Raw genomic sequence first — 22,071 nt, 5'->3', positions numbered from 1 at the left:
TAGTATATGAAAGTTTGTAAGCTTTAGTGATTTATCTCTCTGTATTGTAAATCTGTGTATAAAGGCTGCTCAGATTTATTATATTTATGATCACATTTATTAAATTAGATCTGTTTTGTATTTATAAGTGTATTGCAGGCTTTTGAAATGTTCAAGGACTATCATATTTATATATCGAATAATAAGTAGTTATGATCTTAAATACAGTGATGGTGATACTTAAATTATGGTAATGTATTTAGAAACAGTTGATAGAAGACTGAATACAGTTCCCAAAATGCTTGTAACATTTTCAAGATACATTCCAGCCTGCAATCACAGTTATGTTAACTCTTCTGGGTCATCATAAGTCAGAAACAACTTGAAGGCACACAACAACAAATAAGTCCAATTTACATTATCGTAAGAATTGTTTTGGTCATTGTGCAGGTTGGAATTCTTGACTGACTGCAGTGATCAAAAACTTCTCCCTAACTCTCCTTTTCATGGCACCCCTATGACTTTTAAACAGTTTTCTTAGGCAAAGATTGATCAGAGGTGGTTTGCCATTGTGTTCCTCTGAAATACAGCCTACAGTATTTCTTGGCAGTGTCCCATTCAAGTACTGCACAGGGCTGACCCTGCATAGCTTCCAAGATCAGTATTGTAGGCCCCAACCCACTGACACAGCCATTTTTGTGTTGGGTGTACGAGGGATCAGCATCTCAAAGAGGTAGCTTCACACATCACTTCAGATCTCTTGTGCTGCCCTGACAAATGGCTGCTGGGGGAGGGACTATGGGACTAAAAAGGTAGGTTGGAGGATTGCATCAAAGAAATTTGCACAGTTCCACATGCAAAACATTTACTCTATATTTCCTTGATGCGAGGTTCTGGTCAGCATTGACGAAAAGCAGGACTAAATTAGTAAATAGTGCATATCTTGCGAATAATAAGGGGACTGAATGGAAAATTAGCTCAAGGTTGTTGGTCTAGCTTTTTGTTGTTTTGGTGCAAAAGGTTCTCGTTCAGTTACAAGACAAGCTCACATTCTGTAGTAGAAAGGACCACACTTTTTAGAAGGAAAGAAATGAGCCAGCATTGTGTAGTGTTTAAGTTGTCACTTTGTAATAAAGCTCACTAAACAATGCTCGGCCTATAGTTTTTTGTGGGTTTTTCAGGCTATGCAACCGTGTTCTGGAAGAGTTTATTCCTGAAATTTTACCAGCATCTGTGGCTGGCATCTTCAGAGAATGCTGGCATGGAAGTGAGGGGTATATGTACTGCTGGCAAAACATCAGGAGTAAACTCTTGCAGAACACGTCCACATAGCCCGAAAAACCCACAAAAACTATAGATGCTGGCAGTGAAAGTCTTTGACTTTACAGTGCTTGACCCATCTGGCAACCTGTTGGTGAATCATAATGGCACTATCACAACTGTTTTTTGTTGTTGTTGTTGAGGTCAGAATTAATTACTGACCATGCAACAATCAACATGTCCCCTAACCCCACTCAGTTACAGCTTCTTGAACCTGGCCATTTGCCTGATTGATGGAGAGCAGAGGAAATAGCAGACAAGCGCCCAGCTATTTTCCTACAGCTGGACACAAAGAAAAGACATCATCTGGTGGAGCCCCAGCAGTCCCTGCAGATCTGTATTGTGGATCAAGCTATAGAGAAATAGTAAGGTGCTCGTCTGCAGCTTTTTCCACTAGGATTGCTGCAGAGAAAAAGTTGGATTAAATATTGCAGCTACACCTCATAGCTGTGTCTCCTGATGTGGGTTGAGAGTCAACATCTCTTCGTCTCATTTCATAATGTGAGAACAAAAAAGGATAGGGAAGAATTATGCTCCCATGTGATCTTTAAACAGTAATGATTTCAGAACTATTTATGTAGAAACATGTTAATCTGCCTCTGTTAAAGTCAGAATTTAAGAAATGTTCAGTTGTAAATACATTTTCTCCACCTTTACAGATTTTTTAAAATTTATTTTAAAACAGATTGCAAATGTACACATGCATTTATGTCCATTGGTATTACTGTGCAAAAATTGGGAGAGTTAGTTTTTGGACTAAAATTCCCTCAGACACTGGCTGTGCTGAATCCAAAAAAGTAGCCATTTTGAGATCTGCTCCTGTATCACCAAATGGTGATGGAATAATCTCCCTTTCAAGCAAAGATGACAGGGTTTTGAGTGGATCAGAGTAAAAAAAATTACAAAGGTAAAGGCAATATTTGAAACATAGGCTTGGTAATGGTAGGAGAAATATTTTAAATTTCTGTTCTTTTAATGTACTATGATAAAGTCAAATACTTTTATTCCATGATGTAGTAGCAATACACCATCAAAATGCCATTTGGCTGATAGTTGTACAGAACGCACAATAGGAATCAGGTCCTGCTCAATTAACATTGATGTAAAAATAGTACTTGTATCTCTGTGACAGAGTAAGCAGAGCTACTATCAGAAATAGGTAGCAGTTCTGAAATAATTTTGTGCAAAGTTCAGTTCTAAGAATACTGCCTTTTTGTTCAGTAATAAATACAATACTTGTCAAAATGTCTTCCTACAACAAAATATACTACAGTGTAAGAAAGTAGCAAACTTCTTTGGTGAGATAACAAAGTTTTCTTAATACCATATCATTAGCCATGTAATTATTATTTGGACAGGTCTAAGTGGAGTGTTTCTTACTCCACCCTTTCAACTTGGGTGAGGCCACCAAAGCCAATTCCTTTAGGACCAAAATTCTTTGCATAGCACACTGCAAAAGAAAGAAATGTATTATAGTGATACAAGATACTCAACACAAAACATTTCCCCTACTTCAAATCAGAGTTGGCTACTTTTGGCTCTCCAGATACTTTGAATTCATACAGCCTCTTACCACTAGTCCACTACTGAGTGGAAGTCCCAAAACATTGGTCAAAGGTTTTCCAGCCCTGCTTTAAGTCATTCCTTAGATCTCATTAGGAAGACTTCGGAATAACCAGTACCCTATCATATCTAAGCCAAAGTACATATAACTAATATAACTCCATCTTCTATTCTTTTTTTTCTTCTTGCTTTCCTGTGTCTGTTTTTAGATTATATAACAAAGTAGTCCTTATTTAGGTCCCCATGAAAAGCAAGGTATCTGCAGGAAAATAATAGTTCCAATTCACATCTACATGCTAATTTTCACTGGATTGTACTATCCCTCTGCAAGGGCTAACAAATCTTGCTAGCTGTTTAATGCTATTGAGTTCTATTACATTCACATGCTTTTAAAAATAAAACCCTCCCTCCCCCAAACAAAGATCTAGCACAACTCTTTATAGATTGCATCTTAGTAATGATTGTTTGGCATATAGTTTAGGTACTTTACTACACTTGCCTTTACAATAGATCTCTCCATCTTTGTCTGTAACATTTGTAGATTCTAGACTCTTTCCGCAGATAGCACATCGGAAGCATGTCTTGTGCCAAGGCTGAAATGAAAAGCAAAAGGGTGTTAAGGAAATTTTCAGTATAGCTGCACATTTGCATTTTCCATTTCCACTATGAAGGTGGTTTCAGTGGGTCTAGGGCTCAGTTTTATTGTCTCTGGAACCCACTCGTGTGAGACTATTTTAGCCAGCAGGTGCTTGGTGAGGGGGCAGGCATACTACCTTGCTTCTCTAGGACTCCACAGTTGTTCCTCTTTCTCAATGAATTTGTCCCAAATCTTTCCAACTAGCCTGATGCCTCAATCATATCAGAGAACACTTCCCCATCACCAGTGTTGAATGCTGAAGATTTAGCTGCTAATGCAGCTGGACTGGGTACATGGAAAGGCCTCAAGCTCATTCTTCATCTCAGGCAGCATAGTGGCTTTGGCTGGCCCTGCTTTACCACATAATCCTAAGAACATCTATTCAAGAATGTGTCCCATTAAGTTAATCAAGGCACACTTCCCAAGTAAGTGTATAATAGAACTGGAGTTTTAATGCTGCCATGACTGTTTCCATAATTTCAGAACATGAAGCAGCTAACATTCTTGTATCTCACTACCAGTTCCTTTATGATACAAGATGGAGGACTAAGCTGTTTGTTCGAGCAGCTGGCTTTCTGCTATAATGCAGTACGTGGCTGGTTCTTACCTTTCCTCCTCCCATTATCTTCTCTGCTGCATACACTGACTTCCCACAACGAGGGCATTTCTCGACATCACCAAACTTTTTGGCAAACTTGGAAGGGTTGGTAGGGGTGGAAGGACGAGCTGGTTTTGGCGAGCTGATGGCAAGAAGATTTGGCATATATGAAAATGTCAATTCCAGATCAGGTAAGTTAAACAGTATCTAACCTAATCAGTGTTGCAATGTGCATGTCTGTCAAGGCATGCAAAATGAAATAAACATCTGTTTTGATAGAAGAATGCAAATACTTTCTATTGAGGGCTTCATCACACTACACTGTTACGTTCTACTAACCCACTAACTACTATGGCTGCATCCTGTGGGATTTTGGGGTTTGTAGTCTGGTGAGGCACTAGAGCTGTCTAGATGAGGTTTCTAAATGACCCTGCCTATACTACAAACCTCAGGATTCCATATGAGGATGCTATGGCAGTTACAGTGGAATAATAACACTATAATGTGATAGAATCCTGAAAGGTGTTCAGCAAGGTTTAGCTCATAGAGTTACTGAAATATCTGGCATTGGTTGTATTCTTTCAACAGATTGCTTCTAGCCAATTTCCTCTGAATGTTGGAATAAGCAATAAGGACCACTGATCCCCTTCAGATTGCCTATCAAACAGATTGTTGTAAAAGAAAAGTGAGAGAAGAAGAGTAATATAGACTGCCTTGAGTTCTGTGGAGGAAAGACAGGCTATTAAGTAATTAACAAATTGGCAATAGATAGAGAATAACATTTGTATACATTGAACAGTGAAGACCTGAGGCTGCTGGTTATCACAATGAAAAAGGGCTCCTTTCCTTCCTTCTTGTAGCAGCTGTAAATGTAATATGCATTCAATAAAAAAAAAAATCAGCATCTTGTTTCATCATTCTTCCTCCATTCATTGAAAAGATTTCTCAGTCATTCACAGTACCCTTCATAAAGGCTAATCTTTGTCAAGGTCAGACAGCAGCACCACTGGGAACAATGCACTGTTCTTATACCTGGAAATCTTTTTGAATTTATTTTAAATCCACTTTTTTCAGATAATGTTCTAAAGCTTTCCAGAGGCAGCTTGGAATCTCTCATGAATTCCAAAACTGACATACCTCATAGACATGAGCTAGTAGTCAGAATTTCCTGGCACGACTGTCCCTGAAGCACATGACGAGAGATAAATACCTTTTCTAGGCCCATAGCTTTTGTGTGAAATACAACTGGAATTGGCAACAAAATGTTGCAGCATAAGCAATCTTGGGTGCGTTACAGACCGCCCATTTGGGGCGGCCTGTAACTGGCCCTTTCCCCGCCGGATTGGGGCCTCAGCTGCCACAATGGCAGCCTCCGAGGCCCTGATCTGCCACTTTCCAGGCTGCGGGGAAGCTGCAAAAGACTGCTTCCCCGCGGCCTGGAAAGGGGTGTCCTTGGGGCTTCAAACCCCAAGGACACCCGGCGGCGGCGGGGAGGAGGAGAAAGGGGCCACTTGGCCCCTTTCTCCTCTGCGTCACTGGCGCAGCCATGTAAAGGCTGCGCCCAGCGACGCAAAGCTGGAAGGAGCTCCGAAACGGAGCTCCTTCCGGGGCCGCAGAAAGGGCGCCCTAGGCGCCCTCGCGCGGCCCCACTACATCACAACTGCGCCGCCCCATTTAAAGGCAGCGCGGTCGTGACGTCATGGCAGCGCCCGTGTGCATAGGGAGCCGCCATTTTGTACAGACTCGCACTCGGTCCATACTAGGGTTAGGGGTGTCACTTCTTGACGCCCCTTCCTAACCCTAGTACGGACCCAGTCCGTACTTTTATGCCCGTTTGTAACAGGCCTTGGTTTAGAGTTTGAGCCGTTCGATTTCATCTCTTGCTTGCTCTTCCTAGCTTTCCAAACAGTCAGCCAGCACTCTGTGGCTAGGGAATGCTCAGGTGGGTAATCCTCATCAGGCCACCACTGCACCTACCCACTGCCGCTTTCTTTCATCAGAATTTCCTGGCATGGTTTTGTATCTATGCAATGCAAACCTTGGGGTTCCCTGAAGCCTGCTGAGAACTTTAGTGTGTGGGTGCATATTGATATTTTTGGCTACATAAGCAAACATGCATCCTGTACCTGGATTTAGTTTATAAGGTATGTCTTGGTAGGACTAATAAATGATAATTCAGACTCACTGAGGATTAGGTACATTTGAACAGTTTTATATAATACAAAGCTATGACCTGCAGAAAGAAACAAATGAAAATACCTTGGAGACACTGAGCTAAATGCAATTACTAGCCTTTATCCATCAAAACAATTGAATTTATTTATACATTGACTAACCATGTCCCCATTGAATGTGTCTACTGTATTTGTCTACAATTGAATTTAACCAACTAATTTAATTTTATTCCCCTTCAAAAGGTTGCTTCGGAGACACAAACACTGGCTAAGACCTGGAGAAATGAGCCTATGACTCTACCTACAAACTGTGTGGGTTCAGATCTCAAAGTCCTTTTCAGACACAGAAAACAATTCGTTTTGAAGTTTGGTTGGAATGAATAGAGTTTTGTGTGATATAAAATAGTCAATGCATAGGGATGTCAGATAAAATTTCAGTCCATGATTAGAATTAAAGAGTGGAAGAGGAAGGAATAAACAACACTAGGCAAGGCATCTGGCAGGAAGAATGAACCCTTCTTGTGGTCGTGGTTGACAGAACAGGTTTAGCTACTACCTACATGTTAGACCAGAGACACAGATCTGTCTCAAGCTCAAATCCCCTGTTCAAGTTCCACCAACAGACAGCAAGGGCCCTAGTTCTGCCAATTGATATGCTAGCTTTGGAACCAAATACAGTGAACTCATCGCGCCAACTGGCCTTGTTAAGGACCTTCTACTTAGGTTGCTTTCATTGTAGACTTTTGTGGTACCATTTCCCTGTGGAATTTTATGTGGGTCCAGGAAGATATTTACAATTTGATACCATCTCAATAGCCAGGACTCAGTCCTACAGAACTTTGGGATTTGAACTTGAGGCGGTATTTAGAATTTTGTGCTGGATAATTTTAGTGTCATAGTTCAAGGGAACTGCACTAGAGCTCTCTAACAGAGCTTTTAAATACTTTATCAATCTCAGGATTCCTGACAATAGAAGAAAGAAAGTTAAAGTGATATCAAACTGCTATAACTGTGTATGTGCCCTCCAGATATTCTCATTCATTTGTAATCCCATATTTTTTCCACCACTACTTCTGTGGTTGTTTTTGCTGCAACAAACCCATTAATGCAGGGAAAAGACTGCTGCACAATATCTTTGAATTGTGTTGTACTGCATCCAGAAGGCCTCCCTAATTTCAGATCTCAGGGGAGGAAAAGACAGTAATGTTTTCAGTTTCAGGGAGAAGCTAAGAGGAAGAACACTTGGGGTCTCGGTCATCTTGAAGATTTGGACAGCCCACAGCCCATTTCACTTGTTTTTTTAATTATGCTTGTTTATGGTTAGATGTTGTTCTATGCTCCAGAGTTTTTTAAAATAATGTTAACTGAAGACATTTCTCTGTAGCGCTATTTGCCATTTTCAAAAGATTAGTTGGTAATTCCAGAAGCCTTATGAGTGGAAGAATCCTCAAACTCCTTGACGCAAACCTGTTGAACTCGTATGTGTTTAACATTCCTATTCTTTTAGTGGAAGGAGGTGCACAAAAGAATATGCAGGCGTGCACTTCTATTTCTCTGTAAAAAAAACTAATCCATATGGCAGCTCTGTGTGTTCAGGGGAACCTCCTGTATCCATCATATACTGTATACATGAGATGATATTCTCAGAATTAAATCCTGCTGATTTCTAAGCAAGTTTTCTATAAGCCATCACTCTGGAATTATTTTTTTAATTCTGCATTGGTGAGGAGGTCTTTGAAGTTAACCAGATACCACCACTACTAGTATTGTAAGGCTCTTATAATTCTTACTCTCTCTTATTCTCTATTTTGGCATTTATATGAACCCAGAATTGTACAGATGAAGTAGTAACTGCTAACCTTCATGCTGCAAAGCAAATGTTCCCTCTCCCACTGGAGAAAAGGGAGGAGTAGAAACTCTCAAAGAGTGGATTGCATTGTGACTGCTCCTGCATTAATAGAATCACAGTACAATGCAGTACAATTATTGGTACTAAGAACACATCTCTTTGATTATACTACACTTACTGAGTTACAACTGCTGTGAATATTAAAGTCTGCAATGGCATGTAAAGCAAGGCTTCTTTCTCTAGCATAATTGCCCACTGGAATATGAAATAATTTTAAAGTAATGCTCTGCAGGGACTGAGCGTCATTAAAATAAGATGATTTTCTTTTTTTCAAAAAATGATTAGATCTATTGAAGAAAAGTGCTCAGGAAATTCTCTGCTAGCACCACCTTGGCGTGTTGTTATGGAAACTGAATGTAGTGACTTGAGGCAATGGAGGCTGGCATCAGCAAACAACCAAAGGTTTAAAATCCACAGAAGATTTTAAGCTTCGAACACTTGCATGAAGCATTTTCTGCATTTTGGTTGGCCAATAAAGATATCATTCTTTGGGGGATTTGGATATTCTTGCATTTTGCTACATAGGCAACATGACTACCACTGAATATGTAACCAAAAGTTTAACTCACTGTTGCAGATCCAGCCCCAGATGCTCTCCGGTGTCTGTGCTGAGGCAGCCGGCACCTTGTCCAAAGCCAACCCCTTTGGGACCATATTTTCTCCCATAGCAGGTTTTGCAATAGATTTCCGATTCATGAGCTGCTACTGTTGTACTGTCCAGAGCTTTTCGGCAAGCCACTGAAAAGGAAGGAGACACGAGGCCCGTGTGTATTACAACATGTACACCTCCACTTTACATGGCTATATCTTTGAACTCTATCACTATTAAATATTACAGGTACACCATCAACCCCCAGTGCATCACTCCTGCTGCCTAGGCAGACCTATCATGGTTTTCTAGGGGGCTGAGACTGTGTGACTCACTCAAAGTCACCCAACAACTCATCAGGAATCAAATCCTGATCTCCAGAGTTGTAATCCTACACTCAAACCACTACACCACGCTGGCTCTCAACTAGAACAATACAACATTTTTTGTACAACTGTAGAACAGCAAATTTTATTTTTCTGCAGTTGTGATGAATGGGGGAAGGGAAGACAAATATCTGATATAAAATTCATAAGTGCTATTGCAAATATTTCTCATTTTGCTGCCAATCTGATTTTAAATGTTTTGCCATTCTTATTTTTTATTTTTTTTATTAAAATTTTTATATACATAAAAAACTTAAAAGAACTCTTCATTACACCATTATAAGGATATAAACCTTTTCTCGGTGTCAGACCATTCCATCATTGCATTCCATCATTTTTGAATGGGATTGGGAAATAGGAAGATATCACATGTAATATTAACAAATGCCATAGGAAATATTACATTCAGTTGTAAACCGCTTAGACACTGTTAGTTCAGTATGAGGCAGTATATAAACGAAGCTTTTTTTATTTGTTTGTTTGTTTGTTTTTCATCAGCTGCAGATTCTAGATGTCTTTAAAATTATGGCAAATATATTTGATTAGGAGAAAGGACAACACGCTTAATTGTTTTCCTAAAATTAGGACAATTCAGGCACACTCCTGTAAATTTGTAAAGCCAGTCTTCCTATTTCTGGATTCTCATTTGTGAAGAAATGATAATTGTGTTTGCTGAGGGTGTTAAGGGATGATGGAAACTGCAGCACCAGATAAAATGATTCTATTTCTGGCCCCTTTGGGATAGAGTATCTGATGACTGCAACAGATGGAGCAAAAGCCCTTGAAGTGCTATTGTGGAAATAGTTGCAGCGAGCTGGCAGTCTGCTGGCAGAAGTGCCTCAGCTGTCATCAAGCAGTTTGTTGTTGTTGTTGTGTGCCTTCAAGTCTTTTCCGACTTATGGCACTGTAGCCATGCCACATGTTCATTGCAGATGAATTTTAATTTAAAGTCAATAGGGAAGAGGTAGGAGGCAGACAGTAAGCCACATGCCTCTGCTTCACACTCAATCACAGCTGTGTGCAATAGAAGCAGTTGCCTTTAATGTTCTTTTAAACCAATAAATATTAGCTGGATTATTTCATTATTATTAACATTCTTTTCTTATACAAAAAAGAGAAGTACCTTGTGCTGTTTACAGAGCTTGGGAAACTACAGAAGTAATTTGTTATAGTTATTCATTATAGTAAAATCATTTTAACCATTAATCATTGGACAGTGAAGAAAACTGTTAGAAAAAAAATCAACTCATTTGGAATGTGGTGCTGGAGAAGAGTAGTGGACTCTTCTTTTTGGTGGACAACGAAAAAGACAAGCAAATGGGTCCTAGAACAGATCAAGCCAGACAAGACGGTCAAACTGAAGCGGTTGTGCTTTGGCCACATCATGAAGAAAAATGAATCACTGAAAGAGGCAACTATGTTAGGAAATGTCAAATGCAGTAGAAAGAGAAGATCGCATGCCAGATGGATAGACTCAATCAAGGAAGCCATGGCCCTGAGCCTGCAAGACTGAGGATAAGGTGTCATGGGGACATCTCATTCATGGGGTTGCCATGAGTCAAAGCTGACTCCAAGACAGTTAACAACAACCAGTAGCGGTGTTAAAAAGCTAAGCCATAGTTTTATCCATTACTGTAAAAGAATAATAGAGGTGGAGGGGCTAGGAATTTTTATGAGAATGACATACATCATGATAAATTATTGTCAGAAGGGCTCTAAAAATGTCCTTCAAAGTGGACTTTTTGAAGTAACTAGAAAACGTTAAAGTGATTTTGTTCTTGCTGGTTACTTTACTTTTGAATTAGCTTTAATATGTCCTTGTTACCAAGGAAAATAACTTGTTACATTACCTGGTAGTCCAACGCTGACTGAAAACATCTTTCGTTTTCCTTTTTTTTTAGACTTTTAGGAAGAAAGAGATCTTTACCTCCAGAAGCAATTTCTTCAGTCTTGTAGTAATGGCAGTCCCTTAAACTAAGTCTAACCTTGTGGGTGAGGGGGTGGAAGCAGCTGACTGGCCCCCCAGCTGAGCTCTCAACAAAGCAGAAAAGAGGGTGGAGAGAAATTAAATTGCAGCAGTCCACTTAATGTGTGGGAAACCCATCACCCTTCACTGTCAAGGCTGCGATTCCAAGTGAGGGAAGGAAGAAAAATAATTACTGATCAGGGTCCAGGAAATCTTTTCTAATGTATACTGTAATTGTAAAGCAGCTCTCCTGTACCTTAAAACCATTATTCCTTGCCCTATCCACAGCAGGTGTCAGTTTAAATTACTGGAAAGTAGATCTAGGGGCAAACATTAGAGAATGTGTCCTATCTATCCAGGAAGATCAGTAAGAAAACAAAGGTGTTGTCTCCTAGCTGTCAATCTTTCTCTGTTTTGCTAAGCTATTCTTTTACCAAATGCAGCCCCATTCTTCATGTTATTTGATTCTCATGCTTGCTTGATTTGCAACAGCTGTGCTCTGCTCAGTTCCACACTGTGTTAAAGAAAAATCTATTCTTATTCTTTAAACTGTTTGGTCTCATGAGAAGTAATCTGTACTTGCATATTATTCAGTCTCCTTATTGCACTATTAGTAACAACAGCAACAAAAAGAATGCTTGGAAGACAGCATGGTCTTAGAATTTAGGAAAGGTTTTTGTTTTTTTACTGCAACTCTCACAATTCCCCAGTCAACATGGCCATTACAACAGGGAGTTGTGATCCCCTACAAAAGGAATTCCCCAAACAGTGTGGCTAGTTGGTTGACTGGTTATCACCCTAAAACAGGAGCATTTCATATTCAGTGGTGCTCTTGGTGGTAGTGATGGTGGTTCTTCCCCTTCTTCTTTCTTGTTTCTCCTCCCTCTTCTTTTTCTCCTCCTGATTTCTGTTTTGGTAGCTCTATCCAGGTGTAAACAAAACATAGGAAGTAGGGGAACCTCTTATGTGGAAGGTGATAAGTTTGAAGCATAGAGCCTCTGTTATCTGGGAAGTGGAACCCTGGGAAAATCCAGCTTCTGAACTCATGCAGAGAGGAGTCATGAGTAGGAGGTTAAAGAAACTAGAGTCCAAAGGGTAGGCCTAGTTCACTTCCCCCACTTCATGTGTTGGGTAAATATATTTGGTAAATATATTGGGTATATTGGGTAAATATATCCAAAGAAAATATACCAAGGGATCTTATTGAGACTAGGCTGAGCAGTTAATCCCAAAGGTGTACAAGATCCATTAGCATACTGATATTCCAGACTAACTAACATTGCTATGTCTCTCAATTCAAAGAAAGCTGGTCTTTTCACTGGATTCTTATTATAAGTATAAGCTCTCCAGTGGAACAAATGTCAATGGGAAGAGGTGTGTCCTCTTTGTTAGATATCTTTAGGCAGAGATTGGATGACTGCCTATCAGGATTACTGTAGCAGTGGATTTCATACAAGGGCAAGGGTTGGACTGGATGACATCTGATGTCTCCTCCAACTCTGCAATATCTATGATTTTGCAAAAGCTTTCCTCACAGAAAAAAAAGCTTTCTTTCTGAAAAAAAATCCACACAGCACTATAAAAATGGGCCTTGTGGACATTATGAAAAAACAGATATTTACCTGTGTTTAGTAAGTACTTGAGAATGAGCCTGGCTTTTGAATATATTGATTGCTGTTTACCTCTCCTGTTGTTTTAATGTAGAAATGAGGAACGATACACATTGTTAGTGCATGTACAGGTCAAGATAAGAACAACAATAAACAGAGTGTTTGGCATGTAGAAAAAGTTTGATCTACTTACTGCAGTGGAAACATGTTTTATGAAAACTCCTGCCATTACACTGGATTTCCTCAGCATGGTAGACAGTCTTGTCACAGGCACCACATTTGGCACCGCCTCCCCAGTTTGGCATTCTTGATGGTTTCTCTGGTCTCAAGCTGCCACCTTGAAATTGCAAAACAAATAAGCCAGAATCAGAAGCTTGTCACTTGGTTTGCTCTAACAATAGATTTTTTTAAATGGGATGTTTTGCTGGCCCTCTTTCTGTGCAACATTGAATATAGCGGACTTCCAATGTAGCCAGTTGCACAGACATGGACAGAGAATCTGGAGATCTCAGGATCTACATCACTGTCGTGCTGCTGTAACAGAAGAAAGCAGAGAAATAGATTGGGATCCACTAGTCCATCTCTGTGCATTATATTAGCAAGGATTTCTCCTGCTCAGCTGTTTAATAATAGCAAGAACAAAATGAAAAGAAAAATGAAATGGGGTAACTGGAAATGGGCCTTTGTGTGAAAGGACTATGACCCCAGTTCAATTCTGGTTCCAACACCATCAAATTCCTTAGCTCTGAAAAAGCTCAGAGGCACCCTTCCCCTGAGTCCATGTGTTTATTGCATCTGACTCATCAGATTTTAGTGAACACAAAACCAAAGATCAGACTAGCCTGATGTTTGCCCAACCCTACTGTAGTGGTTTTTGACTAGGATGGTCTACAGATGATGTGAGCAACTCATGGCCCTTCAAATGTTGCTGGACTACAACTTCCAGCATGTATCATAATTGGTTTTGCCAGTTAAGTCTAATGGGAGCTGCAATCCAGCGTTTGGATGGAATATACATTACCCCCAATCTACAGCAACAGCTGGCATAAAAGAAATTATCACCATCCCCTTTCAAAGTCCCTTCCCTCTGTTTATAACGGGGGTGGAGAAATTACATTCCCACTATTAGTTTTGTTGCCCATAGGGTTCTGAAATGCGCATTTTTGAATATTTTTGAAAAACAAATCCCCAAATGCTCTCTAAGCAGTATGGGAGTGCAATTTTGCCTTGTTTTGGGGGTCCTGATTACCAAAGTCCTCTTGTTTTTAAAACCATTATCTCCTGAGCCTAAAATGACTCAGGTGGGTGAAAAAAACTTGGCAGAATTGTTCCCACACACCCCAGAGGGTTGTTGGGTGGCTTTTGGGGGCTAGGTAATTTATTTTGCCACGGTCTGGATGCATCCCAGGTTGAAACCCTGCTCAGCCAGCCAATTTTTAATGTTGGAAGCTCCCCGACTTTGAAAAAGTGTGGGCTGAGCAAGGCTTCAATCTGGGATGCATCCAGGCAGTGGTATCCCACATGTATCAGTGGCAATTTAGTTATGATAACATCTGGTGGCATCCTGGATCCAGAACTGAAGCTGGGAGAGGTAAGCCAGCTTATTGGCCAAAGCAATAAGCTCCTACATCTTTATAGTGTTATAACTCCACTTTAACAGCCACAGTTCCCTCCTGTGGAATCCTAGGGTTTTTAGTTTGGGGAGGTACTACAGGAGCTCTGACTAAAAATTCTAAACTGCAAATCCCAGGATCCCATGGGCTGGAATCATGGCAGTGATTCCAGCCCATGGGATGCAAAAGACCCTGGTAAAGCAAGTCTGATCAGAATGGGGTACACCTAGCAGTAAATAAAAATATATGGTAAATTGTTAGTACCAATGCACCACTGACACTGCATGGGAAAGCTCTCAGTTCTTTCAGAGGAAAGGAAAACCAGCAGACAGGATTTGGCTGTATCCTTTGCTGCTTCATCTTTCAAAGCGTAACTCCACTCAGTCTTGTTTGATTCCCTAGAGCAGATGCTATTTTATCACAGAAAGCTTTGCAGTGTTGCTCAGGGAAGGAAATTAAAAAGAAAACTCTTCACCACAGGCCACACACCTCTGAGCTGGTTGTTGGTTATCAAGACAAGCTGCAGAATTCCTTCATAAAACACGCACCAAAAAAGCCATAGTAGGATTGGCTTATAGTATCTGAAAATCCATTGCAAGGACTCATCCTCCAGTCACCTACAGATTGATAAATGAGTTCCCTCCTTTGAAAAGCGCCCAACTTTGTTGCAGTGAGGTGAAAGGATGGATTTCTCTGTGGCATTCAAAAGCTCAAAAACAGACAGTTGTTTTATACACTTTATGACTCCAAGAGTTGAAGTCAACCTGAAGGTAGTTAACAACAAAAAACATTTGATTTTGTCTAGTTTCTTAGCAAGCAAATAAAACAAAGATAGTAAAACATGGTTTCAAAGTGGTCCAAAAGGTAAAATCACTCTATCACTGTTACTTGTTTCTGTTCTCAGCACTAGATCTCCAAAGTACAGTTGGTCCTTCTTATACACAGATTTTTTATACATGGATTCAAGCATCCAAGGTTTGAAAATGTTCAAAAAAAGTATAAATTTAAAATATCAAACCATGATTTTCTATTTTTTTAAAGGGAGACCATTTTGCTATATCATTATATTTAATGGGACTTGAACATCCATGGATTTTGTTATCCACGGGGGATCTTGGAACCAACCCCCAGCGTATAACAAGGATCCACTGTATATTTTTCAGAGTACTAGTGTAAATTTGTTGCACATGTTATACCTACTTTGATCTTGAGAAGTACATTCACATTTCTCTGGGGGGAAAAAACTCTAACCTGTCACTCTAATGCCCCATTCCCACTGGCGTATAAAGCGGATCAAGACTCGGATTATGGGAGCATCGTTCCCATTTGAGTGCACATTCACTGATTTCGTTCCCATTGGAATTTGGATCTGATCCCCATGTAATCAATTTTTCCAGGGAAAATCTGAATCGGGGGGGGGGGGTCAAACCCGGGTTAATTTGACTGCACTTTTCTGGAGGGTTTTCTTGCACCTCCCATGTCCAATCTGGGGCAAATGAATGGGAACAGCAAGGGTGTCCGATTTGGTAACTTGGGGCTGGGAGGAGCAGTGCTCAAGGGGTGGCTTGGGGGAAGTCACCAGCTTTGTTCTCTTTCCTGCATTGCCAGCTCCATTTTCCCCAATTTGCATAGCCTTTCCCTCGGTGGAGTGGGAAGCAGGGTAAGGTGATCGCATATGTAGACAAATTTATTTTTTTTAAAATTAAGCTTTCAATTGCCTAGGCAGCTGCTTAAAAAAATATATTGACAGCTGCTTAAAAAAAAGAGGTTCCGGAAGGGCAATAGGAACGGGGAGCAAAAAAGTCAGCTTCAAATTATAACAGAAAATTTCAATGGGAACGAGAACATGGGTCAAAAAAACCCAACTCCGTTTGCACCCTTTCGTAATGGGAACGATGGACCAGATTCAAATGCAACTCAGAAAAAAGATTCAAACTGGAATCACAACAATATTCATCGCTTTATATGCCCAGTGGGAATGAGGCCTAAAACTCAGCAGTCAGGAATCTGTCCCTGGGGGCTAAATCTGGCCCTCTGATGTTCCCCAAGTGGCAATACTCCATTTCTGCATTAAACCATCATTTGGTGGTTTACCAGTTTCAGTGCAGGTTTTCTTTCCATTCCAAAGACTAAAATGTTTCTCCTAAGTCTTAGGCCTTGTCTATATGGGCAAGTTCCCCCCGCTAACACAACACAGGGCCAAAACCTTGAATCCATCTGGACTGTTTTCATGATGCCCATACCCAGTTCAGGACTTCTTCCTCCTAATCTGCATTTAAATAACTCACCATGTGGTGGGTTTCCAGCAACAATGGCAGCTTTTGTTGCCCAGTGAGACCATTGCAGACGCAAATCACTCTGAGGTCAGAATGAGGCAACATGGATAACATGGCTGGACACCTCATTCTGGACTCCTCATTCTGACCTCAGCAGTGGTGCTGGGTGATGAATGAGAACTGCATGGAAGTTCTCTGTCACTTCTCTGTTACTTGTCATTGCTGGGGAAGAGAGCTGAAAACCTTCAGAGAATGCTCTTTTGCATTGATGGCCCAGCCATCAACAGAACAATACACAGATTAACATGGGAATCACTCCTCCTTGTCCAGGATCACACAGTATATATATACCCACTCTCTTCCAGGTCAGCATTCTCTGAAGATGCCAGCCAGAGATGCTGACAAAAAATCGGGAATAAACTCTTCTAGAACATGGCCACATAGCCTGAAAAACCCACAAAAAACTACAGATGCCAACCATGAAAGCCTTCGACTTCACATTTAAATAAGTTTTTAAATGTGGATTTTTTTTGTGTGTGTGTGTGTGTATATATATATATTTATATATGTCTTACTTATTCTTTTAGACTGATATGTGTTTTTAACTGACATTGTGTACTGTATTTGTTAATCTGTTGCTGTTCCCCAACTCGATCCATAGGAAAAGGTGGGTAAGAAATAATATTATACAGTGGTACCTCGGGATACGAATTACCCAGGTTACGAAATTTTCAGGATACGAAAAAAATTAATTTAAAAAAACTGTTTCGGGTTAAGAAAGTTTTTTCGGGTTACGAAAAAACTTTTGGTTTTGTGGGTTTTTTGGACTATGAAGCCATGTTCTAGAAGAGTTTATTCCTGATGTTTCACCAGCAGCTGTGGCTGGCATCTTCCATGCCTGCATTCTCTGAAGATGCCAGCCACAGCTGCTGGCGAAACATCAGGAATATACTCTTCTAGAACACAGCCTCATAGTCCCCCAAACCCACAAAAAACTGTGGATGCTGGTTGTGAAAGGCTTTGACTTCACATTATTATTATTGTTGTATGCATTTTCATATGTTGACATGTTCCCACAGGCCTAAAAGCAGGATTGTTCTATTACAATTATTGTTATTGTTTTTAACTTTATTTGTACCCCACCTTTTCTGCAACACCAGGACTCAAATTGGCTTACAAATTAAAACAAATAGAACATTGTTAAAATATATAAAGTATCAGTGTTAAGATCAAACTATTAACAATATTAAAGACAAATATAAAACATTGGAACCAATGGAAGAATGGAACTAATTGCCTAGAAAGGTGGTGGAGCCTCCTCTTCTGGACGTCTTCAAGAAGGCCAGACAGCTGCCTAGTGGAAACGCTTTAGCTGGAGAGCCTGCACTGAGAAAAGGGTTGGATTCGATGGCTCATGAGGCCCCTTCCAACTCTTTGATTCTATGTTTGTTTCCTGTTCAGTGATTTCTACTGGCTGTTCAGGGAGAAATATACAGACGGGCAATATGACATGGGTTGGCAGGTGGCACACACCTCAGGGGATCTCAGCTCTGAGGCCCCTGCTTTCTTAACTGAGTGTGTTGTAGATACACACAGAGAGAATTCAGGCAACAGCTTTGGTCATGATGCTTTCTTTGATAGCTCTGAGTCATATTTTCTGGGAAGATCAACTGCAACCTTGACCATAGCACATTGTGATCTATCTGGTTGTTCTGAACTCTTGGCTCAGAACTTCATTCTCTTCCTTGGCCAGCTAGTCTCTTTCTCATTATAGATTTTTTGTCCACTAAAGATAGCTCTGTGTTACATTTATGTCATCAGTGCTAGATGTAACAACTGCTTGGTATAACACAAAAAAGACACTTGTGATATTTCTCTCTTTTGAGTATAGTTAGTTAGACTTTCCTTGCTAACCACACATACTGGTTGATGCAGAACAAGATAAGTTTGCAGCCCTGCAATATATTGAATTAGAAAAGTGGCTCTTTTTGTACAGTAAACTAGTAACGAAGCTCAAGACCATCAATTGCTCTTCTCTTTTAATCTCATACCCATTCCCATTTTGCTTTGTTTTCCCTGGTTGAATTTTAGAGTGTCATCTCCATGGAGCTAAAGTTTAATGGAGAGTGGTGTTGACAACTCCACTGATTTCTGTCAAATGCCCGTAAAGAAGTCCTGTTTTTATACAGGCCAAAAAGCATAGGGCTTTTAAAAAGAACAAACAGTCGATCATTTAGTAGCATGTGGAGCTTTGTCTCCTTTTTATTATCAGCAGGAATTATAGAAGCAAAGCTTGGGAGTTAATTTTTTTTTGGACTGGACTGGGGATTCTAGGATTTGTAGCCCAAACAGTAATGCTTCTTAGGTCTGAGTGAGAGCTGCTGTTCAAGCAGATCTGGAGGACTACAGTTTGTTGAGGCTAACTCTATATAAATAAAATCTTGACTACAAATCCTCTGCAAGGTCTCAATCAGATCACTTTTCTTGTTATCTTGTAATCCCATTAACTGATTATGTGAAGGATTAAAGATGGAGAACTACGCCTTCAGACTGCATGTATAGCTATGATCCCTTCTAACTTGCCACAGGACACCTTTTTTAATCAGTCCTTGATGCTTCAAGTACAAACTTTTATAACTGCAGACATTTTGAAAAGACTAGGGCAGACACTGAAACAAAATAATGCTAGCTGCAGATTGTCTAATTTAATCAACCCCCTTACCATTATAAGTCCTCCCATTATAGGCACTCCTACTGTTAGAGCTCTGAAAGGAAGCTGTGCTTCTGGTATTATTTGTAATGATATTTCCACACTCTTTCCATGCTGTCACCATCACTGAAGAACTGTTGGTGGCTGCTGTAGTAAGGCAAAAAATTTCAGCCACCTCTGTGAATGGGTGAAAGCACAGGAAGGAATTCAGATCTTTGACATGTTTCTTCACACTATCCATTTTTATCCGCACTGCGTTTCTTACTTGACCTGTCTGAAGCACATAGTTAGGGTATATCTATTAGCTGTGGGCAATCTAATGCTTTTTATTGGATATTTTCACTTTGATTATGCTGTACTTTCAAAAGAGCATTAATAAGTTAACCATAAGCTCCTAATTTTCTAACAGAAAAATGAATTCAGTTTGGGCCAATGCAGGATCAGCTTCCACAGTTTTTACTAAGCCTTAGTTAGTTGTGTGATATTGACTGAAATGCACAGTAAAGTACAGCCCACTGCCTTCTGCATAAGGATATTAAGCAAAGATACATTTGGGAAATACTTTTACTGACATAGATGACTTCAAGCACATAATTCTAGTGAATAAATGTTTTAATTTTGTTAAGTGTAATTGAGTTTTGGACTGTGACTCTGGAGACTCCCCACTTGACCATGGAAACCCACTGGGTGACCTTGGGCAAGTCACACTCTCCCAGCCTCAGATGAAGGCAAATGCAAACCCTTCTGAACAAATCTTGCCAAGAAAGGCTTCTGATAGGTTTGCTACATAGTTGCCATAAGTTAGAAATGATTTGAATGCACACAGCAACAACAACAGAACTGAATACCAGTGAGAATTTGATGACTTCCCAAAAGTTCTGATCATGAACATAAAAATGTTTTTTTTTAAATCTCACAATTTAGCAGGGTGTTTAAGACATCTGACTTACAAAGCAAATAAAAAACAGTGACAACCCCCTCTGAAAACAGTACTTTCCATGATTATGATCCCATTGCTCCTTCAATCAGATTCCAAAGTAGCTCTATTTGTTAGCATCCTCCACACTCTCATTTTGGATCTTGAACTGTATTTCATGAACTTCTACTTCTAATTATGTAATATACAAGTGAAAGGATCTTAGACATAGAAGATAAGCCCATTGAACACGCCGAGATTTACTTTCAAGTAAACATGGCTAAAATTGTGTTGCATGTGCACTCCAAGAAGGCAAAACTTCCTTGAATTGTGGCTAAACTGTACAAATTAGGTGTTCTAGATGTGATAAAAATAATTGCAATAGAACAGGCCTTTGATCTATCACACAAATGTTGAACACAGTTTACGAAATTGCAGTTATGTATGTCTAAATCTAAAACAAATATTCTAGTAGCAATTTTGCTCAAATGACATGAATCCATTTCATTCAAATAGAACCCTATTTCCACATTTAATGTGATTTTAAAAAACAAAGAACTTCCAAGCTATTTTTCATGTAATTGTTGTTTCTTATGAAACTTGGTTAAGCATCTTGTACTGTTACAGATAATGTAAGAAAATAATGAAATGTTTCATGCATTAAGAAGTCTGTTTTATCATGTAACCAAATTCTGTTAAATTCAAAATTAACACCATTTGATGCTGAAAACTAAAAATCTGCCTGTGTAAATCATCAGTGTGAAGTTGAAGGCTTTCATGGCCGCCATCCATAGGCTTTTGTGGGGGCTTTGGGCCATGTGGCTGTGTTCTGGAAGAATTTATTCCTGACATTTCGCCTGCATCTGTGGCGGGCATCTTCAGAGGTTGGTGGCATGGAGGTGAATGGGGTATATAGACTGTGTGATCCTTGGTCACTTTCTCCCAAACAAGGGTCACACAATATATATATCCCTCATGTCCATGTCACCAACCTCTGAAGATACCACCCATAGATGCAGGCGAAATGTCAGGAATAAATTTTTCCAGAACACGGCCACATAGCCCAACCCCCCCCCCCCCCCCCACAAAAAACTATAAACCATTAGTGCTTCCAAATTCTGCTACTAGCTGCGTGGTAATCTTAGTCCTAGAAGCTGTATCTGGAACAGTAAGTATTTTATTTAGCATGAAGGGTTAACACTATATAACAAGTACACTTAATTGCAGAATTGTTTTAAAAATTATTCAACGTTTTGGAGACCAAGCATCACTTCTTAACAGAGTTTCCACTCTCATTACACTTTAAGTGATGCTAAAACAGCTGCCAATATTTTTATGTTAAAAAGAAGGGAAATATAAAGAAATCACACTCATTTGGAAGTTTCTAACTAACAAAACATAATTAACAACCAGCCTTTCAGGGAACTTCTTGTAAAGTAACCTGGTTCCAGAAACTTAACATACAGAATGACCTTTTTGACCTACTCATCATACAGCTGCAAATTCAGTGAGTTATAGAAAGACATCTTCTCTTTGTGAAGAACTCTAGTGTGCTCATCCTCAAACATGCAAACACATCAATACCTACCAGAAGTACTTGTATGTATGACCTTGCCTCTTGTCTCCTGTATCTTCCTGTAGAGCTGAAGCCAGCATCAGCAGTCTTTAAATACTTCCAAGTAGTTGCCAGCATTGACTAAGAAAGGTCGAGGGAAGAACAGAGAGCGAGCGTATATGTATTAATATGTGTGTGTGTGTACTGGGGCAGGGGGGAAAGAGTACGTGAGCAATGCCATTGCTATCAGGTGGCTTAAAATAACCTGTG

General features: G+C 39.9%; 1 protein-coding gene across 1 annotated transcript; it reads right to left on the bottom strand.

Annotated features, from left to right (window-relative positions):
• Positions 1 to 82: 82 nt before the first annotated feature.
• Positions 83 to 21,971, bottom strand: CSRP3 (cysteine and glycine rich protein 3). The gene is made up of 6 exons (XM_089521374.1): positions 21,835 to 21,971; positions 12,925 to 13,068; positions 8,750 to 8,918; positions 4,107 to 4,239; positions 3,362 to 3,455; positions 83 to 2,749 (listed from the first exon to the last, which is right to left on the bottom strand). Exons 2-6 carry the CDS (start codon positions 13,034 to 13,036, stop codon positions 2,676 to 2,678), a joined length of 582 nt encoding a protein of 193 aa, XP_089377500.1. The 5' UTR covers positions 13,037 to 13,068; positions 21,835 to 21,971; the 3' UTR covers positions 83 to 2,675.
• Between the last annotated feature and the right edge of the window lie 100 nt (positions 21,972 to 22,071).

This window comes from Sceloporus occidentalis, unplaced genomic scaffold, assembly GCF_023333645.1.
Source record: "Sceloporus occidentalis isolate IW3139 unplaced genomic scaffold, rSceOcc1.0.p SCAF_4, whole genome shotgun sequence".
Taxonomy (NCBI): Eukaryota; Metazoa; Chordata; class Lepidosauria; order Squamata; family Phrynosomatidae; genus Sceloporus; species Sceloporus occidentalis.
The sequence above is the reverse complement of the archived record's forward strand: the minus strand, read 5'-3'. Positions and strand labels throughout refer to the sequence as shown.

What these genes read in the sequence shown, in the direction of transcription:
- CSRP3 (XM_089521374.1), bottom strand. Translation starts at nt 13,036, where the DNA reads ATGCCAAACTGGGGAGGCGGTGCCAAATGTGGTGCCTGTGACAAGACT. An exon ending in TAAAACATGTTTCCACTGCA is followed by an intron (nt 8,919 to 12,924) that starts GTAAGTAGATCA and finishes CTTCCTTTTCAG; the next exon opens with TGGCTTGCCGAAAAGCTCTG. An exon ending in CTGGGGCTGGATCTGCAACA is followed by an intron (nt 4,240 to 8,749) that starts GTGAGTTAAACT and finishes TCTTGCCATCAG; the next exon opens with CTCGCCAAAACCAGCTCGTC.